Consider the following 21067-nt stretch of genomic DNA (forward strand, 5'->3'; position numbering starts at 1 on the left):
TGGCTCACTTCTCCACTTGTTTCACTGCTTAGTACATGTCCCACTAAATCAGGCATGTCCAAACTGCGGCCCTTCAGCTGTTGTGAAACTACATATCCCAGCATGCCCTGACAGTTTTGCCGTCAGTGAATGCTAAAGCTGTGTCTGGGCATGCTGGGATGTGTAGTTTCTCAACAGCTGGAGGGCCGCAGTTTGGACATGCCTGCCCTAAATGTTTGTTCTATGTCGGTTGGCATAATATCAGTTAAACAAACAGCGTATCAGAGTTTAGTGAGGGCAGGACAAATTTATATCTGGCAGCTCCTCGTGGGCTCGGCATGTTTTCGGAAAAAAATCCCTAAAAGTCTTAGCCCTGCTTTTTTGTTGTTCACTCATCTTTCTTTCTTTTTTTAAACATTGGTTTTTTATTGATGAACAGTATTGTCATATAAATGGGGGTACAGAATGAAGAGATGGGGAAGAAAAAATAAGAATTTACTTACCGATAATTCTATTTCTCGTAGTCCGTAGTGGATGCTGGGGACTCCGTCAGGACCATGGGGTTTAGCGGCTCCGCAGGAGACAGGGCACAATAATAAAAGCTTTAGGATCAGGTGGTGTGCACTGGATCCTCCCCCTATGACCCTCCTCCAAGCCTCAGTTAGGATACTGTGCCCGGACGAGCGTACACAATAAGGAAGGATATTGAATCCCGGGTAAGACTCATACCAGCCACACCAATCACACCGTACAACCTGTGATCTGAACCCAGTTAACAGTATGATAACAACGAAGGAGCCTCTGAAAAGATGGCTCACAACAAGAATAACCCGATTTTTGTAACAATAACTATGTACAAGTATTGCAGACAATCCGCACTTGGGATGGGCGCCCAGCATCCACTACGGACTACGAGAAATAGAATTATCGGTAAGTAAATTCTTATTTTCTCTAACGTCCTAAGTGGATGCTGGGGACTCCGTCAGGACCATGGGGATTATACCAAAGCTCCCAAACGGGCGGGAGAGTGCGGATGACTCTGCAGCACCGAATGAGAGAACTCCAGGTCCTCCTCAGTCAGGGTGTGCCCCTGACCAAGTAGCAGCTCGGCAAAGTTGTAAAGCCGAGACCCCTCGGGCAGCCGCCCAAGATGAGCCCACTTCCTTGTGGAATGGGCTTTTACTGATTTTGGCTGTGGCAAGCCTGCCACAGAATGTGCAAGCTGAATTGTACTACAAATCCAGCGAGCAATCGTCTGCTTAGAAGCAGGAACACCCATCTTGTTGGGTGCATACAGGCTAAACAGCGAGTCAGATTTTCTGACTCCAGTCGTCCTGGAAACATATATTTTCAGGGCCCTGACAACGTCAAGTAACTTGGAGTCCTCCAAGTCCCTAGTAGCCGCAGGTACCACAATAGGTTGGTTCATGTGAAAAACAGAAAACACCTTAAGGAGAAATTGAGGACGAGTCCTCAATTCTGCCCTGTCAGAATGAAAAATTAAGTAAGGGCTTTTATATGATAAAGCCGCCCATTCTGACACACGCCTGGCTGAAGCCAGGGCTAATAGAATCTTCACCTTCCATGTGAAATATTTTAATTCCACAGTGGTGAGTGGATCAAACCAATGTGACTTTAGGAAACTCAAAACAACATTGAGATCCCAAGGTGCCACTGGGGGCACAAAAGGAGGCTGTATATGCAGTACCCCTTTTACAAATGTCTGAACTTCAGGCACTGAAGCCAGTTCTTTCTGGAAGAAATTTGACAGGGTCGAAATTTGAACCTTAATGGACCCTAATTTTAGGCCCATAGACAGTCCTGTTTTCAGGAAATGTAGGAAACGACCCAGTTGGAATTCCTCTGTAGGGACCTTCTTGGCCTCACACCACGCAACATATTTTCGCCAAATGCGGTGAAAATGTTTTGCGGTTACATCCTTCCTGGCTTCGACCAGGGTAGGGATGACTTCATCTGGAATGCCCTTTCAGGATCCGGCGTTCAACTGCCATGCCGTCAAACGCAGCCGCGGTAAGTCTTGGAACAGACAAGGCCCCTGCTGGAGCAGGTCCTTTCTTAAACGTAGAGGCCACGGTTCTTCCGTGAGCATCTCTTGAAGTTCCGGGTACCAAGTCCTTCTTGACCCATCCGGAACCACGAGTATCGTTCTTACTCATCTCCTTCTTATGATTCTCAGTACTTTTGGTATGAGATGCATAGGAGGGAACACATACCCTGACTGGTACACCCACAGTGTTACCAGAGCGTCCACCGCTATTGCCTGAGGGTCCCTTGACCTGGCGCAATATTGGTCTAGTTTTTTTGTTCAGGCGGGACGCCATCATGTCCACCTTTGGTTTTTCCCAACGGTTTACAATCATGTGGAAGACTTCCCGCTGAAGTCCCCACTCTCCCGGGTGGAGGTTATGCCTGCTGAGGAAGTTTGCTTCCCAGTTTTCCACTCCCGGAATTAACACTGCTGAGAGTGTTATCACATGATTTTTCGCCCAGCGAAGAATCCTTGCAGTTTCTGCCATTTCCCTCCTGCTTCATGTGCCGCCCTGTCTGTTTACGTGGGCGACTGCCGTGATGTTGTCCCACTGGATCAATACCGGCTGACCTTGAAGCAGAGGTCTTGCTAAGCTTAGAGCCTTGTAAATTGCCCTTAGCTCCAGTATATTTATGTGGAGAGAAGTCTCCAGACTTGATCACACTCCCTGGAAATTTTTTCCTTGTGTGACTGCTCCCCAGCCACTCAGGCTGGCATCCGTGGTCACCAGGACCCAGTCCTGAATGTCGAATCTGCGGCCCTTTCATAGATGAGCACTCTGCAGCCACCGCAGAAGAAAACACCCTTGTCCTTGGAGACAGGGTTATCCGCTGATGCATCTGAAGATGCGATCCGGACCATTTTCCCAGCAGATTCCACTGAAAGGTTCTTGCGTGAAATCTACCGAATGGGATCGCTTTGTAAGAAACCACCATTTTTCACAGGACCCTTGTGCAATGATGCACTGATACTTTTCCTGGTTTTAGGAGGTTCCTGACTAGCTCGGATAACTCCCTGGTCTTCTTCTCCGGGAGAAAACATCCTTTTCTGGACTGTGTCCAGAATCATTCCTAGGAACATTAGACGTGTCGTCGGAAAAAGCTGCGATTTTGGAATATTTAGAATCCACTCGTGCTGTCGTAGAACTACTTGAGATAGTGCTACTCCGACCGCCAACTGTTCTCTGGACCTTGCCCTTATCAGGAAAGCGTCCATATTTCTTTTAGGAAGAATCATCATTTCGGCCATTACCATGGTAAAGACCCGGGGTGCCGTGGACAATCCAAACGGCAGCGTCTGAACTGATAGTGACAGTTCTGTACCACGAACCTGAGATACCCTTGGTGAGAAGGGCAAAATTTGGACATGTAGGTAAGCGTCCCTGATATCCAGTGACACCATATCGTCCTGGTTCGCTATCACTGCTCTGAGTGAATCCATCTTTATTTGAACCCTTGTATGTAATTGTTCAAATCTTTTAGATCTCACCGAGCAGTTTGGCTTCAGTACCACAATATAGTGTGGAATAATACCCCTTCCCTTGTTGTAGGAGGGGTACTTTGATTATCACCTGCTGGGAATACAGCCTGTGAATTTTTTCCCAATACTGCCTCCCTGTCGGAGGGAGACGTTGGTAAAGCAGACTTCAGGAACTTGTGAGGGGAAGACGTCTCGAATTTCCAATGTACACCTGGGATACTACGTGTAGGATCCAGGAGTCCACTTGCGAGTGAACCCACTGCGTGCTGAAACTCTTGAGATGACTCCCCACCGCACCTGAGTCCGCTTGTATGGCCCCAGCGTCATGCTGCGGACTTGGCAGAAGCTGTGGAGGACTTCTGTTCCTGGGAATGGGCTGCCTGCTGCAGTCTTCTTCCCTTTCCTCTAACCCTGGGCAGATATGACTGGCCTTTTGCCCGCCTGCCTTTATGGGTACGAAAGGACAGACTGAAAAGACTGTGTCCTTTTCTGCTGAGATGTGACTTGGGGTAACAAAAGTGGATTTTCCAGCTGTTGCCATGGCCACCAGGTCCGATGGACCGCCCCTTTATACGGCAATACTTCCATGTGCCGTCTGGAATCTGCATCACCTGACCACTGTCGTGTCTATAAACATCGTCTGGCAGATATGGACATCACATCTACTCTTGATGCCAGAATGCAAATATCCCTCTGCGCATCTCGCATATATAGAAATGCATCCTTAAAATGCTCTATAGTCAATAAAATATTGTTCCTGTCAAGGATATCAATATTTTCAGTCAGGAAATCCGACCAAGCCCCCCCAGCGCTGCACATCCAGGCTGAGGCGATTGCTGGTCGTAGTATAACACCAGTATGTGTGTATATACTTTTTAGGATATTTTTCAGCTTCCTATCAGCTGGCTCTTTGAGGGCGGCCGTATCTGGAGACGGTAACGCCACTTGTTTTTATAAGCGTGTGAGCGCCTTATCCACCCTAAGGTGCGTTTCCCAACTCGCCCTCACTTCTGGCGGGAAAAGGTATACCTCCAATAATTTTCTATCGGAGGAAACCCACGTATCATCACACACTTTAATTTATCTGATTCAGGAAAAACTACAAGTAGATTATTCCCACCCTACATAATACCCTTATTTGTGGTACTTGTAGTATCAGAAATATGTAACACCTCCTTCATTGCCCTTAACATGTAACGTGTGGCCCTAAAGGAAAATACGTTTGTTTCTTCACCGTCGACACTGAAGTCAGTGTCCGTGTCTGTGTCGACCAACTGAGGTAAATGGGCGTTTTTACAAGCCCCTGACGGTGTCTGAGACGCCTGGACAGGTACTAATTTGTTTGCCGGCCGTCTCATGTCGTCAACCGACCTTGCATCGTGTTGACATTATCACGTAATTCCTAAATAAGCCATCCATTCCGGTGTCGACTCCCTAGAGAGTGACATCACCAATACAGGCAATTTGCTCCGCCTCCTCACCAACATCGTCCTCCTACATGTCGACACACACGTACCGACACACAGCACACACACAGGGAATGCTCTGATAGAGGACAGGACCCCACTAGCCCTTTGGGGAGACAGAGGGAGAGTTTGCCAGCACACACCAAAAAACGCTATAATTATACAGGGACAACCCCTTATACAAGTGTTTTCCCTTATAGCATTTTCACATATGTAATCACATCGCCAAATAAGTGCCCCCCCTCTCTGTTTTAACCCTGTTTCTGTAGTGCAGTGCAGGGGAGAGCCTGTGAGCCTTCCTCACAGCAGAGCTGAGCAGGAAAATGGCGCCGTGTGCTGAGGAGAATAGGCCCCGCCCCCTAAAACGGCGGGCTCTTCTCCCGGAGTTTGTGAGATCTGGCAGGGGTTAAATACATCCATATAGCCTCAAGGGCTATATGTGATGTATTTTAGCCATAAAAAAGGTATAATACATTGCTGCCCAGGGCGCCCCCCCCCAGCGCCCTGCACCCTCAGTGACCGCTGGTATGAAGTGTGCTGACAACAATGGCGCACAGCTGCAGTGCTGTGCACTACCTTATGAAGACTGAAAGTCTTCTGCCGCCTGTTTCTGGACCTCTTCAACTTCGGCATCTGCAAGGGGGGTCGGCGGCACGGCTCCGGGACGAACCCCAGGGTGAGACCTGTGTTCCGACTCCCTCTGGAGCTAATGGTGTCCAGTAGCCTAAGAAGCAAATCCATCCTGCACGCAGGTGAGTTTACTTCTCTCCCCTAAGTCCCTCGTAGCAGTGAGCCTGTTGCCAGCAGGACTCACTGAGAAATAAAAAACCTAACTTAAACTTTTATTCTAAGCAGCTCAGGAGAGCCACCTAGATTGCACCCTTCTCGGCCGGGCACAAAAATCTAACAGAGGCTTGGAGGAGGGTCATAGGGGGAGGAGCCAGTGCACACCACCTGATCCTAAAGCTTTTATTATTGTGCCCTGTCTCCTGCGGAGCCGCTAAACCCCATGGTCCTGACGGAGTCCCCAGCATCCACTTAGGACGTTAGAGAAAACAAAACAAAAAAAACAGTAGGTTAGCCAGGAACAAATATCCACAATGAAAAATAGTACCCAGTTATAATATAGCAACATGAGCATATAAAACATTTATAACACAACAGATTAAATTCACAAGTAATCACAAAGCAAGACGAGGAGATAGAAGCACAGACAGGCCAATGAGAGCATTGTAACTAGTAGCATGGCCCATCATTCCCCTGTAGAACGGGGATGGGAAACCTTCGGTCCTCCAGCTGTTGCTGAACTACACATACCAGCATGCCTTGCTACAGTTTTGCTATTTGGCCATGCTAAAACTGTTGCAGGGCATGCTGGGATGTGTGGTTCAACAACAGCCGGAGGGCCGAAGGTTCCCCTTCCCTGCTGTAGAGGGTCCATTTAAACCACTTCATAAGTATGGAAGTCGCAGAGGGAGAATATTTGGCCTCAGCCGTCTCAAACATGAAGTGTATGAATCTTATTCTTACTTATAGTTAGTAATGAAGGGATTTTGTCAGTTTTCCATAACTGGGCAATAGCAGCTTTAGTGGCGGTCAAAACATGCCCCAGTATAGATCTATCACCTACTGAAAGATGATCAGATAGAAATGAAAGAGCCACAGCAGGGTCAACTGGTTCATTAATTTCCAAAAGCGTATTTATCATCTGAAACCCTTCTTTTCAGAGGGGCTGAATACGGGGACAAGTCCAAACTACATGATAGATACAGTATCACCCGTTTCCCCAACAAAATTTGGACACGGACGTACAGATTTTGTGTTACCGATATGGGGTAAAGCAGGCCCTCTGAATTAGTTTAAAGAACATTTCAGAATGGTTAATACACTTGGAAAACTTGAAACAAGAGCCAAAAGATAGTGTTCCATGCTATATCCGTAAAGGATCTGGCCAAATTCAACTCCCATTTAACCTGAGATTTTAAATTTAGCTTTCTTGAGAGTTGATAATTGAAACTGGTATCACCAAGAGATACCCCTCCTATGGGAAGGTGCACAAGTCAGACTTTAATAGAAGCTGGAAGAGTCGGTTTTGGATGAGGTGAGGATATAGAGGACTGAACCTCATCTGTCATTTTCAATTTCATTCCTTCATTTCTCTTTCCGGTCTTTGAAATTCTCACTCTCTCTACTCTGTTAAATATCCTTTTCCTTAATTCATTTACTTTTTTCTCTAAAGGGCCCTACACACTTAAAGATTATCTATCCAATCTGGCTGATTGGAAAGAAAATCTGGCAATGACTGGGAGCAAATGACAATCAACAATTTGCTCCCAAAATCAAGAAAATAGAAAAAACAGTTGTTCAGATAAATTGGTTTAATGAAACAAACAACCAATTTGTCTGAAAGTCCATTTGTGTCTGTTTTCCAGACAAAAATGGACTTTGAGAGCCAATAGTCAACTGTCATTTGCTCCCAGACATTGCCAGATTTTATTTTCAATCAGCCAGATTGGACAGATAATCTTTAAGTGTGTAGGGCCCTTAAAACTCTTTTCCCAGGTGTCTGCACCCCTTTACCCCCCCCCCCAACCTCTAAACACACACAGACTCACTCCTCCCTTCCCCTTAACGCCACTTAATCTTTCTACATCCTGCACCTGTCGCGCATCCCTATGAGGATTCCTCAAGCCTCTCAAAGCTCCGCCCCCCAGCCTCTCCAAGCTTTAGTTCGGATCTGGTACACTGTGCCAGTAAGGCTTTTTTAAAGGGACCCTAGGCATGCAGCTAAGATGGCCACCACTGCATAAACTCTCGTGCTGCGGCACAATCAGAGAAATATATAGCACTATGCACTAAATGTGATAAGCTTGTGAAATGATGTAGCGTATACGTTATAACACCCGTAGCATCTAGCTGTGTACGCTACAGCAGTGTCTGGTGGCTGCACCACCAAGGGAATTCATTCTCAGTGTGGGTGCTGGGACTAGAGAAACCCGGTTATGAAAGAATAAATGTTGGGAAACTTTATAATAAGTTGAATGAAAATGCAGTTTTCGCAGTTGTACAAACTTATGTTTACAATTATAGGGGGTAATTCCAAGTTGACCGCAGCAGGATTTTTGATAGCAACTGGGCAAAACCATGTGCACTGCAGGGGAGGCAGATATAACATGTGCAGAGAGAGTTAGATTTGGGTGTGGTGTGTTCAATCTGCAATCTAATTTGCAGTGTAAAAATAAAGCAGCCAGTATTTACCCTGCACAGAAATAAAATAACCCACCCAAATCTAACTCTTTCTGCACATGTTATATCTGCCTCCCCTGCAGTGCACATGGTTTTGCCCAGTTGCTGTTAAAAATCCTGTTGCGATCAACTTGGAATTACCCCCCGTGACTGCACACATGTAGAGCGTGTTCTTGGGACAGTCTCAGATAGTGTAAATGACTGTATCCCGAGACCAGCAAATCGCTAATGTTAATGTAAAGTACTTTTCCTGAAAAGCACAATAAGCAATCTACTGTATGTCCATGTAAAGGGAAGTCAGCAGGAGACAGCACCTCATTCGGGTATAAAACAGTTACTGGTGTTATGATTTCCTGTATATGATATGGTAACTATTACTGTTTAATCCACATACATAATTTGATTGTGTGTGGCATATCCAAGCTGTCACTTTTAGGTGTTTACAGACTGACTGAGTTCTTCCCACTCCAGCAATAGCGTGAGCATTCAGCTGAAGAAATCACCAAGAATGCAGACTACTCTGTGGGTAAATTTTCTGTTAAAGCTTATCCACTATTTGCTTTCTGGAACCATTGAAGGGGTGTAAGGTTGGTTTCCTAATTGAGCCGATTAGGTTTTAAAAGCCCTGTTGACAAACCCATGTCAGTTCACGACCTGTGATCTGCTCAATTATTCCATGATCTAGTTTGCTAAAAATTGGCTAACAAACTGCAGATATGTCTCGTGGTCGCACCATTCTCGCAAGTCGGAGAATCCAGATATGTGCGACTCCACGCTAGGCGTAGTTCTCACAACAACAACAACAACCCCACAATAGAGGTTTACTTTAGGTTAAATCTGCATTTGTCTCTCCAGACAGGCAAGTCTGAACCGTGCAACAAACCCATTTATTGGGGGGAGGTTACGGTCAGCCACCACCAGGGGGGAGGTTAGGGTCAGCCACCACCAGGGGGGAGGTTAGGGTTGGGGGGAGGTTAGGGTCAGCCACCACCAGGGGGGAGGTTAGGGTTGGGGGGAGGTTAGGGCTAGCCATCACCAGGGGGGAGGTTAGAGTTAGGCTGCAGGAAGGGAGGTTAGGGGACAGGGGTTAGATTAGTTAAATCGCCCCTGCCTGGATTTCATTCCTCCGGATGCAGACGTCTATATTTGGACCACCAGCATCCCATCTGCCGGTCATTCATACCGAACCCATTTAAATAATATAATTCAATGCACTAAAACCATTCAATACCTGCGTAGACTCCTTTTCAGACACCTGAACTTCATTGCTAGAATTGGACTTCTCCTTAGAACTAGACTCCTGTTGTAGTTTTTTTCCACCCCTACCCCTTCGGTGAATAACGTGACACACAGAGATCTGTTCTTCCATCTCCAGGCTGCTCTGTAATTTATCAGTGAGAGTAGAGTTGCCATCAGAGTCCTGTGTGAGAAAATGCACAGAACGTAAACCAATGACACACTAGTACTTATGTGCTCCTCACAGCAGCATTGTCACTAACACTGTAGATACAAAATGAACAGTAACATACAGATGGAGCCAGGCTCATCTTGGCTTCTCTGCTGCACCTAGGCACACCGTGGTTTTTTTAGCATAAGACATTCATCTATTATTCTCAGATGTAATACAATACAAAGAGAACAATACATCAGGGGATTAAGTAATTACAGCAGGGGATTAAGTCCGACTGCCCTGGCTCACTTAATCCAATTAAAGGCCAAGATAGTGGTTGAATGAGGTTGAATAGAGGCAAAATGCACATAGAGTTCAACCTGCATTCTGAGTTAAATTGCGCACCTTATAATGCGCCTGCTGAAGTAATGGTTTAGTACCAATTAACTATGATTCTTACCACTCCCAGATAGTTATTGGCAATATCTTAAATGCTAGGGCCTTGGATACTTTTTCAGTTAGAAACTTGTCCAGTTTCGTTTTTAAATGCATTTACAGAAGCCGCAATAATAAAAGGACAAAACAAACCCGGAGACCTCATTACGCAAGTTGAGAGCTCTTGTCGCAATGAAGTCACGTTAGAAGTGGTCGATACAGAACCCGTTACGCCATACTCTTTAGGTAATGCACACTGGCTTCAGCTAAACAAGCAAATTTACCTCTAGGCCTGCTGCTCGTCCCCCGCTCTTGGGGATTTTAAACTCTTTCAAAACCATAATGGTTTGTGCTTAGGTATCTGAACGTCCTTTGTGTACCCATCCCAAGGGTTTCCTGACTTGGCCAGTTAGAGCTTCTGTGAGCAGATGCCTTCTTAAGCAATTCCTATCGCTCCCTTTAAAAGAATTTGATACCTCTGTGGACGGCCAGGGGACAGGCCCCCCTGCTGGCTTTCTTTTAACAATTCAAGTGTCCCCAGACTCCGTTCATAGTTATACAAATGTCATGTTCCATACAGACTATACACTGATACAACATAAAATAAAATTTTTGGGAAAAAGACAACGTGATGGATCACGACATCCCCATAGTGAAACAAAGGTTTTATAAAATAGGGGGGGAAATATTGTCCCAAAAAAAAAAAAAATAAAAAAAAAAAATCATATTAGGCTACTTACATCGCTGGTCAGGTCTGCATCGGAACCTGGATGGAAATGTTTTTTCAAAGCCTTGAGCAGTCGATCTGCCTATAAAAAAAAGAAAAGAAAAAAAAGTAAAATGTTATATCAAATTTGGTAGCCAAAGTTTCTCCTAAAGACAGCAAGCAAAAAGTGGATTTTAATTACCTACCGGTAAATCCTTTTCTCATTGTCCATAAGTGATACTGGGGACACTTATTACGATGGGTATTGAAGAGGTCGAAAGGAGCCGGTGCACTTCAGATTTCTTCCACAGGGTGTGCTGGCTCCTCCCCTCTATGCCCTCCCTCACAGCTCAGTCTAGGAAAACCGTGCCCGAAGGAGATGGACATATTCGAGAGGAGGATACAAGATAAACAACGAGTGGTGAGGTAACGAACGAGCACACATCAAAACAACCAACAGCTAGCAAAACAAACACCAACAGCGGTTGTAAACAACTTCACAGAAGAATGATATCTTGCAGGAAAGTTGCAGCACAGAGGCGGGCGCCCAGTATCCCTTATGGACTACGAGAAAAGGATTTACCGGTAGGTAATTAAAATCCTTTTTTCCTCCATCATCCATAAGGGATACTGGGGACACTTATTACAATGGGGACGTTCCAAAGCTCCCAAAACGGGTGGGAACGTGCCGAGACGCCTGTAACACCGTACGTCCAAATTGGACGTGCTCTGCAGCCAGGTTATCAATCCTGTAAAACTTGACAAATGTGTTTGTCCCTGACCAGGAAGCAGCCCAACACAGTTGTAGGGCAGATACACCCTCAGGGTGCCGCCCAGGAAGAACCCACAGACCTGGTGAAGTGGGACTTGATAGACCGAGGAAGACAAGGCTGCCGAAGCGTAGGCCTGGTGAACAGTAAGCCTAATTCAACAGGCAATGGAATGCTTTGAAGAAGGACGACCCTTTTTTGAGAGCATCATACAGCACAAAAAGGTATTCCGATTTCCTGACAGTGGCAGTTCTCTTGATAGAAGTCCTCGGGGCTCGTACCACATCCAATGACTCAGGAATCGAGGAAGAGGTTGAAGCCGCTGGAGCCACAAGAGTGATCCAAGTGGAATGCAGATACCACATTAGGAAGGAACTGTTGTAGAGTCCGGAGTTCCGCTCTGTCCTCAAAAGACCAGGTAGGGGCTTTGACAGGACAAACCGCCGAGTTCTGAAACGCACCTAGTGGAAGCCAAGGCTAAGAGCATAATAGCCTTCCACGTGAGATATATTAGTCCTCCACCAACATCAGAGGTTCAAACCAAGAGGACTGTAGAAGGACAAAACCACGTGTAAATCCCATGGTGCCGTGGGCGGCACAAATATCAACGGTAAGTTCTTACGATAATGTATAACGGTATTTCTCCTAAGTCCACAGGATCAACTGGATAACAATGGGATATGATGAAGCGACAGCGTATTTGCACCAATCGGTCAAAGCTTTTCCGGTCTCCCAGCATGCAACGAGCCCGTCCATATTAGGGGGTCAAACCACTTAACACAATTCAGTGTATAAGTGTTCCATAAAATGTGTAATTAAAATGACAAAAAGATGCCGGCTCCTGCCCTGCACCAAAGACAAAAATGGTGGCCCTTGGGTTTGGGACGGGATATAAGGGACAGGGAGGCTTAGGCGTGCTGGGAAGAACAAAGTAACTCTCTGGTGCCTGCCTCACTCCCTATCCAGCCTACACCCAGTGTAATGATTCATGCGCCCCCTAGTGGACGAAAAAGAAAAAGGCAGTTTCTCACTTGATACTACCTGCATGCTTTATTTATTTGTTGAACCTCTCAATTTATGTATGTTACCAGTTTGACCTTTGGGTATAAAAAAAAAAAAAAAAAAAAAAAAAAAAATATTGAAACCAGTGTACAGGTCACTAAAATCAACAGTGAGCCTTCCCAAAGAGTATTTATTAATTATTATTTATTTAAGCAATAGATCTTGCATCCTGCAGATGAAAATATATCCCGGGTGCTAAATTAGAACAGCTTTCAATAAAGAACTACTTCCCCCATAGTGTTCTATGTGAACAGCAATATGGGGCTATTTAACAGGCTCTAATAAGCAGCTTTTCAAAGCTGCTCGCCAGCACTCCTTCACTCCTTCCTTTTAGGAACATGAGCAGCCTGAAGGTCGCACGTACTCAATAGGAAAATCCATGAAGCATATTGATAGCAATCACTAAACTTCCTCTCATCGGATGTTTTGTCCTGGCAAGAGAATCTTTATGAATTGCCCCTAATATCTCTAAATCACCAGAAACAGAAATGTTATGGTTATTAACAGGGTGCCAAAAATAAGATTTTACTCACCGGTAAATCTATTTCTCGTAGTCCGTAGTGGATGCTGGGAACTCCGTAAGGACCATGGTGAATAGCGGCTCCGCAGGAGACTGGGCACAACTAAAAGAAAGCTTTTAGACTACCTGGTGTGCACTGGCTCCTCCCACTATGACCCTCCTCCAAGCCTCAGTTAGGATACTGTGCCCGGAAGAGCTGACACAATAAGGAATGATTTTGAATCCCGTGTAAGACTCATACCAGCCACACCAATTACACCGTATAACTCGTGATACTATACCCAGTTAACAGTATGAACTATAACTGAGCCTCTCAACAGATGGCTCATAACAATAACCCTTTAGTTAGGCAATAACTATATACAAGTATTGCAGACAATCCGCAGTTGGGATGGGCGCCCAGCATCCACTACGGACTACGAGAAATAGATTTACCGGTGAGTAAAATCTTATTTTCTCTGACGTCCTAGTGGATGCTGAGAACTCCGTAAGGACCATGGGGATTATACCAAAGCTCCCAAACGGGCGGGAGAGTGCAGATGACTCTGCAACACCGAATGAGAGAACTCAAGGTCCTCCTCAGCCAAGGTGTCAAATTTGTAGAATTTTGCAAACGTATTTGACCCTGACCAAGTAGCAGCTCGGCAAAGTTGTAAAGCCGAGACCCCTCGGGCAGCCGCCCAAGAAGAGCCCACCTTCCTTGTGGAGTGGGCCTTTACAGATTTAGGATGTGGCAGTCCAGCCGCAGAATGCGCCAGCTGAATTGTGCTACAAATCCAGCGAGCAATAGTCTACTTAGAAGCAGGAGCACCCAGCTTGTTGGGTGCATACAGGATAAAAAGCGAGTCAGTTTTCCTGACTCCAGCCATCCTGGAAATATAAATTTTCAAGGCCCTGACTACGTCCAGCAACTTGGAATCCTCCAAGTCCCTAGTAGCCGCAGGCACTACAATAGGTTGGTTCAAGTGAAAAGCTCAATTCTGCCCTATCCATACGGAAAATCAGATAAGGGCTTTTACACGACAAAGCCGCCAATTCTGACACAGGCCTGGCCGAAGCCAAGGCCAATAGCATGACCACTTTCCACGCGAGATATTTTAGATCCACGGTTTTAAGTGGCTCAAACCAATGTGATTTTAGGAAACTCAACACCACGTTGAGATCCCAAGGTGCCACTGGAGGCACAAAAGGGGGCTGAATATGCAGCACTCCCTTTACAAATATCTGAACTTCAGGCAGTAAAGCCAGTGCTTTCTGGAAGAAAATCGACAGAGCCGAAATCTGGACCTTAATGGAACCCAATTTTAGGCCCATAGTCACTCCTGACTGTAGGAAGTGCAGAAATCGACCCAGCTGAAATTCTTCTGTTGGGGCCTTCCTGGCCTCACACCACGCAACATATTTCCGCCAAATACGGTGATAATGGTTTGCGGTTACTTCTTTCCTAGCTTTAATCAGCGTAGGAATGACTTCCTCCGGAATGCCCTTTTCTTTTAGGATCCGGTGTTCAACCGCCATGCCGTCAAACGCAGCCACGGTAAGTCTTGGAACAGACAGGGCCCCTGCTGAAGCAGATCCTGTCTGAGCGGCAGAGGCCATGGGTCCTCTGATATCATTTCTTGAAGTTCTGGGTACCAAGCCCTTCTTGGCCAATCCGGAAGCACAAGTATCGTTCTTACTCCTCGTCTTCTTATTATTCTCAGTACCTTTGGTATGAGAGGCAGAGGAGGGAACACATAAACCGACTGGTACACCCACGGTGTCACTAGAGCGTCCACAGCTATTGCCTGAGGGTCCCTTGACCTGGCGCAATATCTCTCTAGCTTTTTGTTTAGGCGGGACGCCATCATGTCCACCTGTGGCCTTTCCCAACGGTTTACAATCAGTTGGAAGACTTCTGGATGAAGTCCCCACTCTCCCGGGTGTAGGTCGTGTCTGCTGAGGAAGTCTGCTTCCCAGTTGTCCACTCCCGGAATGAACACTGCTGACAGTGCCAACACGTGATTTTCCGCCCATCGGAGAATCCTTGTGGCTTCTGCCATCGCCATCCTGCTTCTTGTGCCGCCCTGTCGGTTTACATGGGCGACTGCCGTGATGTTGTCTGATTGGATCAATACCGGCTGGTTTTGAAGCAGGGGCCTTGCCTGACTTAGGGCATTGTAAATGGCCCTCAGTTCCAGAATATTTATGTGTAGGGAAGTCTCCTGACTTGACCAAAGTCCTTGGAAATTTCTTCCCTGTGTGACTGCCCCCCAGCCTCGAAGGCTGGCCTCCGTGGTCACCAGGACCCAGTCCTGTATGCCGAATCTGCGGCCCTCTTGAAGATGAGCACTCTGCAGCCACCACAGCAGAGATACCCTGGTCCTTGGAGACAGGGTTATCAGCCGATGCATCTGAAGATGCGATCCGGACCACTTGCCCAAGAGGTCCCACTGAAAAGTTCTTGCATAGAACCTGCCGAATGGAATTGCTTCGTAGGAAGCTACCATTTTTCCCAGGACTCGTGTGCAGTGATGCACAGATACCTGTTTTGGTTTCAGGAGGCCTCTGACTAGAGATGACAGCTCCTTGGCTTTCTCCTGCGGGAGAAACACTTTTTTCTGGTCTGTGTCCAGAACCATCCCCAGGAACAGTAGACGTGTCGTAGGAACCAGCTGTGACTTTGGAATGTTTAGAATCCATCCGTGTTGTTGTAGCACTTCCCGAGATAGTGCTACTCCGACCAACAACTGCTCCTTGGACCTCGTCTTTATCAGGAGATCGTCCAAGTACGGGATAATTAAAACTCCCTTTTTTCGAAGGAGTATCATCATTTCTGCCATTACCTTGGTAAACACCCTCGGTGCCGTGGACAGCCCAAACGGCAGCGTCTGGAATTGGTAATGGCAATCCTGTACCACAAATCTGAGGTACTCCTGGTGAGGATGGTAAATGGGGACATGCAGGTAAGCATCCTTGATGTCCAGGGATACCATGTAATCCCCCTCGTCCAGGCTTGCAATAACCGCCCTGAGTGATTCCATCTTGAACTTGAATTTTTTTTATGTATGTGTTCAAGGATTTCAAATTTAAAATGGGTCTCACCGAACCGTCCGGTTACGGTACCACAAACATTGTGGAATAGTAACCCCGTCCTTGTTGAAGTAGGGGCACCTTGACTATCACCTGCTGGGAATACAGCTTGTGAAGTGCCTCTAGCACAGCCTCCCTGCCTGAGGGAGTTGTCGGCAAGGCAGATTTGAGGAAACGGCGGGGGGGGGGGGGGGGGGGGGGGGGGGGAGACGTCTCGAATTCCAGCTTGTACCCCTGAGATACTACTTGAAGGATCCAGGGATCCACCTGTGAGCGAGCCCACTGATCGCTGAAATTTTTGAGGAGGCCCCCCACCGTCATGCGGCGGACTTGGAGGAAGCAGGGGAGGACTTTTGTTCCTGGGAACCGGCTGTTTGTTGCAGCTTTTTTCCCCTACCTCTGCCTCTGGGAAGAAAGGACCCGCCTTTTCCCCGCCTGCTTTTCTGGGGTCGAAAGGACTGTACCCGATAATACGGCGCTTTCTTAGGCTGTGAGGGAACATGGGGCAAAAATGCTGACTTCCCAGCTGTTGCTGTGGAAACTAGGTCTGAGAGACCATCCCCGAATAACTCCTCACCCTTATAAGGCAAAACTTCCATGTGCCTTTTAGAATCTGCATCCCCTGTCCACTGCCGAGTCCATAAGCCTCTCCTGGCAGAAATGGACATAGCACTTATTTTAGATGCCAGCCGGCAGATCTCCCTCTGTGCATCTCTCATGTATAAGACTGAGTCTTTAATATGCTCTATGGTTAGCAATATAGTGTCCCTGTTTAGGGTGTCAATATTTTCCGACAGGGAGTCTGACCACGCAGCTGCAGCACTGCACATCCATGCTGAAGCAATAGCTGGTCTCAGTATAATGCCTGAATGTGTATATAAAGACTTTAGGATCGCCTCCTGCTTTCTATCAGCAGGCTCCTTTAGGGCGGCCGTATCCGGAGACGGTAGTGCCACCTTCTTTGACAAGCGTGTGAGCGCTTTATCCACCCTAGGGGGTGTCTCCCAACATGACCTATCCTCTGGCGGGAAAGGGTACGCCATTAGTAACTTTTTAGAAATTACCAATTTTTTATCGGGGAAAGCCCACGCTTCTTCACACACTTCATTTAATTCTTCAGATAGGGGAAAAACCACTGGTAGTTTTTTCTCCCCAAACATAATACCCTATTTTTTTTTCTTTCTAGGAGCTCAGGAGAGCCCCTAGTGTGCATCCAGCTCGGCCGGGCACAAGATTCTAACCGAGGTCTGGAGGAGGGTCATAGTGGGAGGAGCCAGTGCACACCAGGTAGTCCTAAAGCTTTCTTTAGTTGTGCCCAGTCTCCTGCGGAGCCGCTATTCCCCATGGTCCTTACGGAGTTCCCAGCATCCACTAGGACGTCAGAGAAAGATTGTACATCATCAACAAGTGCTAAAAATGTTCAACTTTTAGGAGTCTATAAACCCTTGTGCGCAAGTCAAGATATTTGCTACTCATGTAGTCCTCCGCTCCTCCTGGTGTGATTTCACCAGGGGACAGCAACAATACAAATGGCAGCGCCCATACAGGGCATCCCAAGATGGCCACCGCTATGTATTTGGAGCCTGCACTGTTCTGATGAGGTGTTAACCCACTGTGGGAGCTGCTGTGAGGAGGAACAAGCAAAGAAGTCATAAAAGGAGGCACTTTGGCGCCAAACACAGAGCTACAGAGTGCGGAGCCAGAGAACTGGCTGCAGAGCACTGGTCAGGCGGAGCTGGACGCATGGCTATGGAGCTGCACTACAGGGAACAGCAACCCTGTGGTGACTGGGCAACGGGCTGTAATTAAAGGCGGCACATTGCTCAAACCAGAGCCGAGCAGGAACAAGTTACTTTAATCCCCTGAGAGAGGGAGGGTGTCTCCAATCAAACCAGGGGTGAATATTTTACTCCTGTAAGCCACATAGTTTAAGTAACTTTAACATACTATGAGATCTCTGCTTAAGCCATAGGGAATATTATACTAGCTGGCATAAATCTAAACAGTAGCTCAGCATCAGAGTGTGTGCGTGGCACTCGCATGAAGTACATATAATTATGGGGCACACTGTTTGAACTTGCCTCAGTGGAGGATAATGGGTGTGGCGATCTTTCCAGTTGTTTCTTTGCAGAAGAACAGTGGCGAGCTCTACAGCACCCATTCCCTGAAGGACCTCAGGGAACGTGAGAGACATGGGAGGGTCACATGACTATTTTGGTCAGAGTGCAGTCAGTATTCATTGTTCAGCCAAGGGGGCTGGCTGGATTAGCAGAAATAACTCATATGCCCATTTCCCCCTGGGGACAGAGTGCCTGCTGGGAACTAGGACTTGGGTGGGACAGCAACAGTCCTACTCCGCATGTCAGCTCTGTACTATAGTTGATGTGCCCCTCCACCCTATAAACAAGTACACAGTGACAGTACAGTGTAAAAGATGGACTGGACTAAGCTCCATAAAAGACAGACATAGGGGTTCATCTAAACTGCTCTTGTACTGGCCAACTTTTTATATAGAATAAAAGAAAATAAGATTTTACTCACCGGTAAATCTATTTCTCGTAGTCCGTAGTGGATGCTGGGAACTCCGAAAGGACCATGGGGAATAGCGGGCTCCGAAGGAGGCTGGGCACTCTAGAAAGATTTATGACTACCTGGTGTGCACTGGCTCCTCCCACTATGACCCTCCTCCAAGCCTCAGTTAGGACACTGTGCCCGGACGAGCTGACATAATAAGGAAGGATTTTGAATCCCGGGTAAGACTCATACCAGCCACACCAATCACACCGTACAACTCGTGATACTATATCCAGTTTGACAGTATGAAAACAACTGAGCCTCTCAACAGATGGCTCAACAATAACCCTTTAGTTAGGCAATAACTATATACAAGTATTGCAGACAATCCGCACTTGGGATGGGTGCCCAGCATCCACTACGGACTACGAGAAATAGATTTACCGGTGAGTAAAATCTTATTTTCTCTAACGTCCTAGTGGATGCTGGGAACTCCGAAAGGACCATGGGGATTATACCAAAGCTCCCAAACGGGCGGGAGAGTGCGGATGACTCTGCAGCACCGAATGAGAGAACTCAAGGTCCTCCTCAGCCAGGGTATCAAATTTGTAGAATTTTGCAAACGTGTTTGCCCCTGACCCAGTAACAGCTCGGCAAAGTTGTAAAGCCGAGAACCCTCGGGCAGCCGCCCAAGATGAGCCCACCTTCCCTGTGGAATGGGCTTTCACTGATTTAGGATGCGGCAGTCCAGCCGCAGAATGCGCCTGCTGAATCGTGTCACAGATCCAGCGAGCGATAGTCTGCTTAGAAGCAGGAGCACCCAGCCTGTTGGGTGCATACAGGATAAATAGCGAGTCAATTTTCCTGACTCTAGCCGTCCTGGAAACATAATTTTTTCAAGGCCCTGACTACGTCCAGTAACTTGGAATCCTCCAAGTCCCTAGTAGCCGCAGGCACCACAATAGGTTGGTTCAAGTGAAAAGCTGATACCACCTTAGGGAGAAACTGGGGACGAGTCCTCAATTCTGCCCTATCCATATGGAAAATCAGATAAGGACTTTTATATGACAAAGCCGCCAATTCTGATACACGCCTGGCCGAAGCCAAGGCCAATAACATGACCACTATCCGCCTGAGCTATTTTAGATCCACGGTTTTTAGTGGTTCAAATTAATGTGATTTTAAGAAACTCAACACCACGTTGAGATCCCAAGGTGCCACTGGAGGCACAACCGGGGACTGAATATGCAGCCCTCCTTTTACAATGTCTGAACTTCAGGTACTGAAGCTAATTCTTTCTGGAAGAAAATCGACAGAGCAGAGATCTGTATCTTAATGGAGCCTAATTTTAGGCCCATAGACACTCCTGCTTGTAGGAAATGCAGAAATCGACCTAGTTGAAATTCCTCTGTTGGGGCCTTTTTTGGCCTCACACCAAGCAACATATTTCCGCCATATGCGGTGATAATGTTTTGCAGTTACATCTTTCCTGGCTTGAATCAGCGTAGGAATGACTTCCGCCGGAATGCCCTTTTCCTTTAGGATCCGGCGTTCAACCGCCATGCCATCAAAACGTAGCCGCGGTAAGTCTTGGAACAGACAGGGCCCCTGCTGCAGCAGGTCCTGTCTGAGCGGCAGAGGCCATGGGTCCTCTGATATAATTTCTTGAAGTTCTGGGTACCAGGCTCTTCTTGGCCAATCCGGAACCACGAGTATCGTTCTTACTCCTCGCCTTCTTATTATTCTCAGTACCTTTGGTATGAGAGGCAGAGGGGGAACACATAAACCGACTGGTACACCCACAGTGTTACCAGAGCGTCCACAGCTATCGCCTGAAGGTCCCTTGACCTGGCGCAATATCTTTTATAGCTTTTTGATGAGGCGGGACGCCTTCATGTCCACCTGTGGCCTTTCCCAATGGTGTACAATCCTTTGGAAGACTCCTGGATGAAGTCCCCACTCTCTCGGGTGGAAGTCGTGTCTGCTGAGAAGATCTGCTTCCCAGTTGTCCACTCCGGGAATGAACACTGCTGACAGTGTTAACACATAATTTTCCGCCCATTGGAGAATCCTTGTGGCTTCTGCCATCGCCATCCTGCTTCTTGTGCCGCCCTGTTGGTTTACATGGGCGACTGCCGTGATGTTGTCTGATTGGATCAGGACCGGCTGGTTTTGAAGCAGAGGCCTTGCCTGACTCAGGGCATTGTAAATGGCCCTCAGGTCCAGAATATTTATGTAGGAAAGTCACCTGACTTGACCAAAGTCCCTGGAAGTTTCTTCCCTGTGTGACTGCCCCCCAGCCTCAAAGGCTGGCATCCATGGTCACTAGGACCTAGTCCTGTATGTCGAACCAGCGGCCCTCTTGAAGATGGGCACTC

General features: G+C 47.1%; 1 protein-coding gene across 1 annotated transcript in view; it reads right to left on the reverse strand.

Moving 5' to 3' along the window:
• Positions 1-21067, reverse strand: part of NUSAP1 (nucleolar and spindle associated protein 1) — a 61831-nt gene that overhangs the window by 32593 nt on the left and 8171 nt on the right. The window contains exons 2-3 of the mRNA XM_063947347.1: positions 10786-10854; positions 9452-9640 (exon numbers count right to left, since the gene is read on the reverse strand). Of these exons, the coding sequence (XP_063803417.1) occupies positions 9452-9640; positions 10786-10854 (258 nt within the window). The remainder of the gene's footprint in view (positions 1-9451; positions 9641-10785; positions 10855-21067) is intronic.

This window comes from Pseudophryne corroboree, chromosome 12 (genome assembly GCF_028390025.1).
Source record: "Pseudophryne corroboree isolate aPseCor3 chromosome 12, aPseCor3.hap2, whole genome shotgun sequence".
In the NCBI taxonomy this organism is placed as follows: domain Eukaryota; kingdom Metazoa; phylum Chordata; class Amphibia; order Anura; family Myobatrachidae; genus Pseudophryne; species Pseudophryne corroboree.